At 39.0% G+C, this 12,246-nt stretch overlaps 1 protein-coding gene across 1 annotated transcript in view; it reads right to left on the minus strand.

Moving 5' to 3' along the window:
• SCN8A (sodium voltage-gated channel alpha subunit 8) overlaps positions 1-12,246 on the minus strand; it is a 129,343-nt gene that overhangs the window by 50,029 nt on the left and 67,068 nt on the right. The window contains exon 12 of the mRNA XM_024736644.1: positions 7,020-7,415. Coding sequence (XP_024592412.1) covers positions 7,020-7,415 — 396 coding nt within the window. The remainder of the gene's footprint in view (positions 1-7,019; positions 7,416-12,246) is intronic.

The raw sequence follows: 12,246 nt of genomic DNA on the forward strand, positions 1-12,246 counted from the left end.
CAAAAATTAAAGAAAAATTTATCCCCAAACTTAATATTAAGATGGAACAATTACTATTTATCTCTTTCTATGTAAAATGAAAGTAAACTACAGCAGGGCTACGTGGGGACAACTTCTGAAATATTAAAATTTGTTCCATAATCCATAATGTGTTATAGAACTATAATCTATACTGTACAATTGCTTAAATTTTAAAAAAGAAACAAATAAAAGAAGATGCTAAGAAATGAACATTTCAAAGCCCATACTTAGGAAATTCTAGAAGGTAAAAAGAGAAATCCATTAATTATCTTTTTACAAAGGCAAGAGCACTTGGCATAGATCCAAATAACTGGTTCCATCAAACGTCTTGGTAATAATAAGATATCCAGAAAAATTCCCACATATTTGTAAATTAAACAACAGACTTCTAAAGATCTGTGAATCAAAGAGTTTTGCACAGGGAAATTTAAAAAATACTTTAACTGATGACAAAGAAAACACAATACATCAAGATTTATGGGATGAAGCTAAAGAAATTGTTAGAGAAAATTTTACAGCTTAAAAAAGATACAAGATCAATGCTCGAAGCTTCTGCCTTAAGAAACTAGAAAAAGAGGATCAAATTAAGCCATAGGTAAGTATATGAAAGGAAATAATAAGAATGGAAATTAATGAATTAGTAAATGGACAAACAACAGACAATCAAAAAAGATCAAATGCTGGTTCTTTAAAAAGATTAATAAAATTGATAATTCCCCAGGCAAGACTGATCAAGAAAAAAAAATAGAGAAAACACAAATTATAATTTTCAGGAGTGAAAAAACAGGATATCACTATAAATCCTATAGGCGTTATTAAGATAATAAGGATATGTTGTGAATAACTTTATGCCATTTCATCTTGGATGAAACAGACAAACATATCCAAACACAACTTATAAAAACTGACATAAGAAGAAATAGAAAATCTAAATAGCCCATATTAATTCAAGAAATTATAATAAAAAATCTTATCACAAAGAGAACTCTAGGCCCAGATGGGCTCCATAAGTGAATTCTATCAAATGTTTATGGAAGAAATAATACTAATTTTACACAAATTCTTTCAGAAAACAGAGGTTAAGAGAATACTTCTCAACTTCTTTTATAAAGCAAACATAACCCTGATACTAAACCTGACAAGAACATTACAAGAAAAGAAAATTAGAGATCAATATCCCCCACCAACAGAGATGTGAAATCCTTAACAAAATATAAGTAAATTAGAATCCAGCAATATATACAAAGGATACTACATCATGACCAACAGAGTTTATCCCAGGAAAGCAAGGTTAATTTAATACTAGGAAAAAAGTCAGTGCTATTCACCATGCTAACAGAATAAAGGAGAAAAACCATATGATCATCTCACAGATGCAGAAAAAGAACATTTAACAAAATTCAACACCTCTGCATAAAAATAAAATTCCTCAGCAAGCCACAAATACAATGTAGCAGTTTCAGTCTGACAAAGATCATCTATGAAACCTATAGCCAACACCATGCTTCTTGGTGAAACATTAAATCCTCTTCCTCTAATACTGGAAACAAGGAAGGATGTACGCTTTCAAGTCTATTCAATTTTGTATCTAAAGTCTTAGCTAGTGCAGTAAAGCAGGAAAAATAAATGAAGAGCATAAAGATCGCAGTTGCTGTTACTCACAGAAAATATTACTGTGCATGTAGGAAACACTATGGAATTTACCCAAAAAACCCAAACAACAAAAAACCCTCCAAGGCTAATAGAACCAATACATTAATTTATCAAGGTCATGAGATATAAGGTTAATATACAAAAATCAACTGTATTTCTATATTCTGGCAACAAATAATTGAAAATAAAAATTTTAATTATACCTTTTACAATAGTATCAAAAAATATCAAATACCAAGGAAAAAAAATCTAATGAAAGATGTCTAAGACCCCCACTAAAAACTATACAACTTTGCTGAGAGAAACTTGAGAAGACTTAAATCAATGGAGAAATGTACCACATTCATAGTTTGGAAGACTCAATATAATTAACATGTCCATTCTCCCCAAAGTGAGCTATAGATTCAGTACAATCACTACCAAAATTCTGTGTTTTCTGAAAAAACATATTTATGTATAAATTTTTGTGTGAACACCTGTTTTCCTGGGTATATACCTATGAGTAGAATCTCTGCGTCATCTGATAACTCTATGTTTAACTTTATGAGGAGCTGCCAAACTGTTTTCCAGAGTGTCTGCACTATTTCACTTTCCAACCAGTAATGTTGGCTATTGTTTCTTGTGTCAGACTATGACCAGTTGAAGGGAAGAAAACCTGGAGCAGACTCTCTCCCATGTAAAGCAGCTTCATCGTCACCTTCCACGTAGAATCTGCTTGGGATTCTGTGAGGTATGTCTCTACTATTGGCTCAGCTGCCCAATTCTCATCACCTGGAAGGTGGGAAGGAGGTGTCTTCCTCCAAGCATGCTGAGACCCAAGGACCAGAGGAAAGATCACATACTCACTCTCTCCCCTCCCTTATTTCTTGGGGTCATCTTTTGGGGGGGGGCGGGAGATGAAGGTGTATATTTTTATTTGTTTCGTTTTCTTTCATTTTGTTGGGGAGGGAGGAGGAGAACTAACAACTTTTTAAAGTCAGGAGCCTCTCTGCCTTTTAAAAATTCAGCCCCTAAGGAGCCTTCGTGCAAAACTATCAGTAACAGAGGAAGCCATTGAGAACCTTAATTACTTTAAACCCAATACAAATTTGTTGCATTTCTCTTAACTCAAACACAAAGTTTATTGGGCCACTGACTTCCAACCTCCTAAATTGTAGCTGTCCTTCTCAAAGAGATATTCTACCATGTCTGCAGATGGCAGGTTCCGCCCACATTTCTATAGATCTATCCAAGGAATCTCAACTTGTTATTGATTCTGAACTGCTTTCACAAGGAAATACATAACTGGCAACTTACCAGCCAGTCACCTTTCTTGGGACTAAAATTTAGAGCATTTTAGAAGTGGGCTTAGGACCCAGCCATTTATCTCCTGTTTCAAGCCTTTCTAAAATTTTTGCAGTATTCTGCTTTAAAATACTGTACAATATTTTCTCCTTCTCAAAGGATCTTTGGAATCTTAGAAGAAATCCAACCCTCTCCAAGTCAAGCAATTCAGCAGAAATCCCACTGTCTACCTCTCAGGCTACAAAGGCCAAAAAAGTATAGGGAAAGGAATGGAAACTGGCTTTCTGAATAGCAAGGATGGGCCAAGTAATAGGCTTCACATTTTATAAATGTTATTACATTTAATCTTCAAATAGCCCTATAACAACGGTCTTTTTTATCTCTTTTTTACAGATAAGGAAATGGGCTTAGAGATGCTCATTTTTCAGGATCACTTGAGTAAATAAAGAACCCGGGCTTCGTAGTTAGCATAGCATAATGGTTAGTGGTTAATGCTGTGGAGTTTGATTGTCTGGATTCAAATCCTAACTCTACTGCTTACTGTGCAATCTTGGACAAGTTGCTTTATTTCTCTAAGCCTTGGTTTCCTCCTCGTAAAACGCACACAATAGTAGTATCTAACTCAGAGGGCAGGAGCTGTGAGCATGAAATGAGATAATGCTTTGCATTTACAACATGATTTCTGAGTTATGTGTGTTTTTGGATGGTCAGTGGCACCTGCTTCCTTTACGAGTGAAGAGCAATGATTTTCCAGCTCAGAGATGAAGACATGGGGAAAGTCCCCTTATCCTCTGCTTCAGCAAAACGCAAAAGTTCTCAAACTATCAAAACATTATCGCCACTCAATCACAACTGAATAGTTAATGAAGATGTGAAATAGTTTTTGAGGAGATTCTAATGAGGTGATGTCTGGATGTCTTTTTTTTCATAGGGAATATCACATTTCTTAATTTGAGCCTAAAGGAAAAAAAAAAAAAAACAGATGTGGCATAGCCCAAGCATTAATGTTGTGTGAGATCAGCTTATGGACCATCAACGGCTCCTACACCAGTCCATAAAGCATGAGTATGTAACTGGAAGCACTCTGATGGTTCAGGCGAGGACAAGTTCATCTGTAGCTGCAGACGCATCCAAAACGTTTTGACAGTGAGAATCGCTATCTTCTCGCCCAAAGAGGTATAATAATTGCTCACTTGGCCCAGGCTGCATATAACATTATGAATATATTAATTCCTTCTAAGAGAAATGACTTTTCCTACTTCCCAAATAAGCAGTCAGGAAGTTCTCTTGGCGTCAGGAAGACCTTGGTTCCATTTCCACAAGTCACTAAGTCTCTGAGTCTACCTGTTGATTGGATAAAACCACCTACTGAATGGGAAGTTATAAGGATTAAATGAGATCATACATATAAAGTGCTTAGCAGAGTGTCGTCAGAACTCAGTCTATGGCAGCTATAAGTATTAGGCCCATTGTAGAAAACTAGAAAGAACAGAAAAGTGTTAAGGAAGGGAAAAAAAGTCACTAATAATTTCCCCTTCCAAAGGCAGCTGCTGTTAACTTTTAGTCAGTCATCTTTTTTCTATATGCAGTTTGTCTTTATATAGATGATATCATACCACACAAACTGTATGCATTCTGTTATTGTTTTGTTTTGTCTTTTTGGCCTATTAATGTAACTTAGATATTTCCCCATACCATTAACAACTAGGAGGTGCTTCTTTATGGCTTCTAACAAAATAATTTTTCCTCGTTATGAAGCCCTTGGGAATGATACAGTCCTACCTACCTCATCTTCCTGCCACTTTGGGATCTGACCTCCTGGCCTTGGGAATCCTCAGGTCGGTCACCATCATCACTTGGGGCCACTGCAAAGCATCTCCTAAGTGCTTACAGGGTGTTGAGTGTGCAGGACCCCCAAAACCCCAAAGGCAGCGTTCTGTCAGCCACAACGTAAGGCAGCGCAGACAGCCTTACATTCCACAGCCATCTGCTCAACTGCCTCTCAAATTTATCTCCCACACAATATAGCAGAAGCTGCTAAAAAAACAAAAACAAAACCCGCAAACCCGCTCAGCTGCCTTTAAGCTGAAGTTCAAGCTCCTTCTTCCTGGATACCTTTTCTAATACCTTCTCTTCAAAGAAAAAGCAAGATATATTATTTCGCTTAAATATTTTTTAAAACTGCTAGGATATCAAAATTTACTTTCGTTTTCAAAATCTGAATTATCCCCACTGTACTGTCCATGCTGATCCACCCCTCATTCTCCACTGATATCATCTCTTGTTTTATTAGAGAACATAATTATCTATCTAATTACGGAGCCAAAAAATTTACATCTAGACATAGAACCAGTGAAGATCAAAAAATTATATTTCAAGTAAAGACAGTCATTCATAACATTTATTCTGGCCAACTACCTAGCTTGGAGGGGGGCTTTGGAGCCACCGTTTGCTATCATTATTGTTCCTATTACGCTTGATCTGAAACAAACAGTTCTCCAGAAGAGCAGTGGCCACGTGACTAGGCGGAGAAGACATGCAAATTGACTGAGAAAGAGGAGACTGAGGTTTCTGAAAGGTCTGTCAATGATGAGCTGTGTAACCCCAAGGAGTACAAACTCACTGAGCCTGTTTCCCCATCTCAAAAACAGGAATAATCAGCTCCATTTTGTCAGCCTTATGGAATTTTTATTCGAAACAAATAAAGCATGCAAAAGTAATGCGTACCTTGTAAAGAGCTATACAAACATAAGGGGGAAAACATTTTGCTTTTAAATAAAAAGTCAGGAAGAGAAAGGACAACGTCAAATATCCTGCCTTCTGAATTTAGGACAGTCAACAACTGTCCTAAAGTGCTAAAAACAGATCATTCTGAATAATTCCATCCTTGATTGTCCAATTTTCCTCCACACATGCATCATGCTAATTAAAGGGCTGGCTATCTTCATGCTGTGTTAGAGGAAACTGAAGTGTTGCAACAAAACAGGCTGACATGCTATCTCAAGAAGCTGAGACGGGCTAAGGAGGGACTGAGGAAAGTTAAGGAACTAGAGGTAGAAAGGATTAGGATCACTAAGGTTATAAGAATTTAAAACTAGAAAAAAAGGTATAAACAGCTTAGAATCTAAAGAAATGTTAAGGGATGGCTTTTCCCAAAGAGGCGAGCCATTATCCTAGCCCCTAGACAAGCGATTTTGTGAAGCTATGATGCACAGCTCCTCCAGAGCTTGACATTTGATTACATTTAAAATTCATCTTTCACTTCCCTTTTCCTTCCTCCCCCATATACCATGTGTTCTTGCCCTGACCACCTACCTTCCCCTCCTTCGATTTATTTACATCTCAATCCCTTTCAAATGTCTAGGTCCAGTTCCCCACTGGTTTCCTTAACCTCTCCTTGCCTGGCTCTCCCAGTGCCTACTTCCTACCCTCAGCATCACCCATGCACATTCCTCTTTGGAAAAAGAGGAAAAATCACATCTCACTCTTGTAGAGGAGACTAAGAAAATTATTATTTTTTTTTTAAATAGGAAGACAAGAGCTTTAAATTCCAAGTTGTTTCCCTAAGAGGAGGGAGGACGCAGGGGGAGAGAAGCAATGATAGTTCCAAACCCGCTCAGACTTGGTCATTGGTGATGGCAGAGGCCCTTCTCATTCCATCCGGGCAGGACTGGCCAGAGGCATTCAGTCAAAGCAGGTGTGGGGAGGAAAAGAGATAAGCAGGCAGAGACGTGCAGAGATGGAGAGAGAGAAAAAGGGATAAAATAAAGGAAAGAGTTGATGGGGAAAGGGCCAGAGTCAGAAACAAGAAAGGAAGATGGGGGAAAATGGAGCAAGGAATAAATTAAAAGGGAAAACAGGGCGAGTAAAAGAGGAGGGCTGAAGAGAGAAATAGGAACAAACCAGGAGGGAGAAAACAGAAGTGGTGGGGGGCAGAGACACGAGTTGGGACGGAGCGTGGAAGAGAGACCAGGTGGAATGGACAGAGCAGGGAGAGAAGAGAGGAAGGGAGTGGGAGAGAAGGCCATGCCTAGCCTCGGTCTACTTTTTTACTTCCTTACACTGTCATCAGTAGCTGCCTTATCTATTTTCACCTCTGGCAGGAGACGCCCGCTGATGTGGGAGCCGGGGCCGCCGATGAGGGACACCACACCGTTGCAGTCCACCGTGCTGTTGCGCTTGACGCTGCGCCGCAGGCTGGGGAATATGCGCGAGGAGCGGCTGCCCTGGCTGTAGCCGCTGTAGCCGCTGTAGCTGCTGCGGCGCTCGCGGGCTCGGATGGGGATGAAGAGCGAGTCCCGGCGGCCCTCGCTCTCCTCCACCGTGCTGTGCTCGTCGTCCGCAAACTCGTTCTCGGAGCCCGGGTCCCGGAACCGCCCGGGCCCCCTGAAGCTGAAGATGCTGCTTTTGCTGTTGTGGCGGGACAGGAATGGGGAGCCCGGAATGCTGAGCAGTGACTGTAGGGGCAGGAAGAGAGAGAGACAGAGAGGGAGGCATGAGACAGGAAGGGGACCCCATAGAGGCTGAACAAAGGCTGTCAGCTTCCCCAGCCTGGCCCCATCCTTGCATTCCTGTTCATCAGAACACAGGTGTTTCCAGAAAGCACTTCTGGACGTTGAATTTCTACTGCTTTTCAACACCCATCATTGCTCACTTCTCCTTGCCCCATAACCTTGCGATACCCCTGTCTTTGACCTGTTAACCATTCACAAGTTCTATTCACTGTTCACCCATGTATTGAAAGGATGCTTTTATCTCATGCTCCGTGTATCGAATCCACCAGGAAATACATTCTCATTTCTCATTACTATGAGCTCACCTGGAGTGTGCCTTTAATCTACCAAGTTAGATTCTATGCCACACTTGGCAAAAGGAGAGAATTTAAAAGTGCCCAGTCGCTTGCCACTCTCTCAATGGGTACCACATGCCCTAGAGGCTAAGAACTATGCCAATAGTTTTTTAGTTCAGTTGAACATGGTATGTCCCCTCCTCCTCCATTTTAAAGTCAATGTTTTTTTCATGAGAAGTTTAAGTATTTGTAAATTATATAATTCCCAGCATTGACATTTTAAAGTCAAACTTGAATTTATCACTTAGAAATTTTTCATCTTTTTCTCCTTCAGCTCATACTTCCATTCCACCTGCCCTAGAGAATTTTATGCTAATTTATATCTTTATGCATTTTACTGATCACCTTTCAATACTTTTCTGCAACAAAAAATTATAAACTGTACTTAAAATTTTAAAAAAATTTTCCTGTGACCGTGAGTCTCCAAGAAATTTTAAAAATTCTCCTGGATTGTGTTTTTATTACAACTCTCATTAATACAATTGATCAGAAATATATTCTACATTTTATAAGTAATTACTAAGCTTAAAAAGAAAATTTTATTAAAATATATCTCAATGAGATGAATTTTTTTTTCCAATCGGTGTTTTGGTGTTTAAATATTTGTAGGTAGTATTATTTATTATTAGAATCAAACATGGCTCAACAGCAACCCCTCTCTCCCTTCTAATATTATTTAGATTTTAAGTGCTGAGAAACTGTATTCATGTAAATGGTACCTTGGAAGAGAAGAATATTGTTATAAACAGTAATGTCACTCAATTCTTTGAACTCCTTCTAAGTTATATGCCAAAATTGTATAGAAAGCTATCAGCAAAATTTATCTTAATGATCTATCAGCTGACAATTAAATCAAGTCCTCTTTCAATTGTGTTGAAAGCAAAGAACTGAAAACCACCCAACTTGCCAAAGGACTTGTACCCAGTTGATAGAAGTATTCCATTTCCTGATTCCTGAGGATATCAAAAAGGCCTTATTTATTATTAACTAATAATTATATCGGTACCTCTTACAGGGGTTATTCTTTTACTTTAAAGGAACCATATTTAACCCAACAGAAAAGGTTGGAATAACCAAAATATTGTCAATTTCTATACATCACTGCCAACATTAATTTTTTAATAAAATGATGTTATCACATGCTTTAAAGATATTTTCATCAAAACCTTAAAGCCACAGGCTTAGCTCATTTAATTTACAAAACTGCCCACCATATGATCTAATTAGCAAAGCCAGTCCCCAATGTCAAAGCAATTGGCCAAATCAGACTTATTTTCATTGGAAAAAGTATGACTTCATTTTTAATTTTTAATAAATGTATTAATATGTATCCCAGTGACATCCATCTTGCTCCTGAACTTAAAACATCCCATTGCCCCTGATTATAACTCTATATTTCACTCTTATTAGAAGTATATAAGAGATAGGTAAATTCAGAAAGCCTTACAATGGGTTTGTTTCCTAGATTAAAGAAAACTTTTTAGACCCTAATATTTTCAACTGTCCCTTTGTTTCGCACCTCCAAAGATTTTTATATCTTAGGGCAATACACCACTTAGGATTTGGGATGAGAGAGGTATGCCTTCCTTTTGTAAAGTGGGAGAAGGCTGACTGTGAAAAGAAAAGTGGAAAAGAACTGGTGTGACTTTGGACCACAGGCCTCACCCTAGGCATAGGAAAATGTAACTTAAAGATCTGGAAATCAGGTTCCTTAAAACCGTGCTTAGAAAGTCTTCAAGTACCCTGAGGGGATGCAATCCCAGTTTGAGGACCTCTGCTCTAAGAGAACAAAACCTGACAGACAACTGACCTCAGACAATCCTCCTTGCTACCCTGAGATACTCAGTTTGCCCAATTATGGCTTTGAAGGAATTTCAAAGTAACTTTTAGCTATATAAGATTTTTGCCTTAGAGTTTAGGCCTTACCCTTCTGGTAAAATGATTCCACTGTGAAAGTTCTTTGTGGGCTAGGACTCTGCCAATATAGTATACATATTAAAAGTGCTAAATAAACATTTTAAAATAATACTTTTGACGATAACCCTGGAATGGCTGTAGGGCTCCTCTTTAATATTTCTGCCCATATCTTTTTTTTTACCTAGAACTCCACTTCTAGTTCTAGACTCAAAATGATCCCAGTTCCATTCTCTTCCTGTAATGTACAAAGCCCCCATGCCCAGGTGGGTACATTTTTTTTGGATATTTCTAGTTTTATCATCACTCTCTAACCTGTATTTCCCTTGTTATGTAGTCTCTTCTTGCCTTGGCTTGAAGCAACTCACAAATCTCTGAGATAATGAATGAATTTGATTACTGGAAACTGCATCAAGAAAACCACTTATCACAGATCATTTTACACAAATGTTACTGTTAAGTACATACTATATGCCGTATGTAGGCCTCTAAAAAATAGGATTCAGGTATGCAGCATCTCTGACCCCTTTCCTGATCACTCTGACTTGTTCTGCTCTTCTGCCTCATTCCTGCACCAGAGAGGAGGAGCTGCATGGGTTAGATTCCAGAATGTTCACTGGGTTTCATTTATGAGTGGAGGGTGTCACTGTGTATTAAAAGGGCACATACATGGCCATGTTCCTTCTCCATGCTGTTGAGCTGGTAGAGGGGTCAGCGCCTCCTCCAGCTTATTGCTTGCTATTCCTCATTTCACATATATGCTTGGGCACCCTCACTGATTCATTCCCCTGAACCATTCACAGATCAATGCTAGTATATAATCCGCTACTGGTTTGCAATGAGACAGTAAAAACCTGAGAGAAGCATTTAGAAATTTTAATAGCAAGTAGGCATTTTTACAACATCCAAGAATGTGATAATTTTTCTAGAAGTTTATTGCAATTATATTTTACAAGAGTATCATTCATGAAGAAATGGGAAAGACAAAAACTGGTCCTTCGCTACAGATAGTTTGAGAAACACTTCTCTAAACAATGTGGCTGGCCAGAAGATTTGTCAAGTGTTAGAACGTACCTATGAGTTTTGGTTTCTTTCTTTTTTTTTAAAATATTTATTTATTTAGGCTGTGCCGGGTCTTAGTTGCAGCATGCGGGATCTGGTTCGAACCCAGGGCCCCTGCCTTGGGAGCATGGAGTCTCACCCACTGGACCACCAGGGAAGTCCCACCTATGATTTTGTTTTAATCAGGTATGGTAAGGTGACAGACACAGAGATAACTGCCTTTGAAAGAAGAGTTTATTACTTACAGTTCCCAAAATAATTTGCTGTGGAAGGGATGGGTGAGGCAGAGCAGGCACATTTGAACAAGTTTAAAATTGGATAGTTTGAATAATTTCAAACAGGTTCTGGGCTATAGGAATGGTCCTGGCTCTGGAGTGATTTAGGGCACGGGAAATATTGGCTGGGTGTGTGAATTAGATACCAGGAGGTTGGGGATAAGGGTCTTGGACTGGTTGATCTGCACATGAAAGGCACACTTCCTGGCAAGTTGTTGGCTCTCTCTAGGAATTAAACTAGCACCAAGAGGGGCAGCTCCTCCCAGCCAGCAAGGCTCCTAACGTGTCAAAGCCCCATAAAATACAGAAAATAAAAAACTGCCTCCCTTCTCACCGCAAGCTTCCCTGGACTGAATCTGTGATTTTCACAAGGCCGACGCTGGGTGCTGACCCTACCTACTACATTAGGTCTCCAGATTAGGAAAGAGGTTTGATTTTTATTTGACAAATGATCATTAAATACCTGTTGTGTGCTAAGTGATGTGGATATAGTGGTGAACAAGACATATAACATGGTCCCTGCCCTCTCGAAACCTGCAGCCTAGTAGGAAATATTATGTACTACATGAGGAAATACTATATACTATATTAGATCTCATATAGTATATAATACCTGACTATTCTTAACTGATAGGAAAGTGAGAGGAAGTGATAGAAAGATAATGACCAGTTCAGTGACCCAGGAACACTTAGGAATCAGGATCCTGAGACAATACACACTAAAAGGAAACAGTTTACCTATTATTCTTTAATTCTTTGTTCCATTCTTGGCAAAAGAGGCGACTGCAATAAATGTGGAAGGGGAAAAGATGAACTTGTCCCATTTCTCCTTGTACCCCTTGTATCTAATCCTGATCTAGCCAATTCCCTAAGGAGACATATCCTGAGGGTAGCCCCCGGCCTCCCAGTCTCAATTTTCCTGGACTGGAGGGTTTTAGTTATGACTCAGGACCCGTGGCTCTATTAACTCCTGGGATCCAGGCTAGTTTATGAGATAGGTCCTGTTTTCAAAATCTTCCCTGTCAACAAATCAGGAGCTTCTGGTCCTTTTCAGGCAGTCACATCACAGCTAACTAAAAATACTACCTTAGACCTAGGTGTGTGCTTGGGAGAATAGCTCTGGGGTGTTCTTGGTTTGAGGGAGGAGCCCTCACATTACACAGAAAAATTTGTTGGGAATTTCAGGGC

This window comes from Neophocaena asiaeorientalis, unplaced genomic scaffold (assembly GCF_003031525.2).
Source record: "Neophocaena asiaeorientalis asiaeorientalis breed wild unplaced genomic scaffold, Neophocaena_asiaeorientalis_V1.1 scaffold134, whole genome shotgun sequence".
Taxonomy (NCBI): Eukaryota; Metazoa; Chordata; class Mammalia; order Artiodactyla; family Phocoenidae; genus Neophocaena; species Neophocaena asiaeorientalis.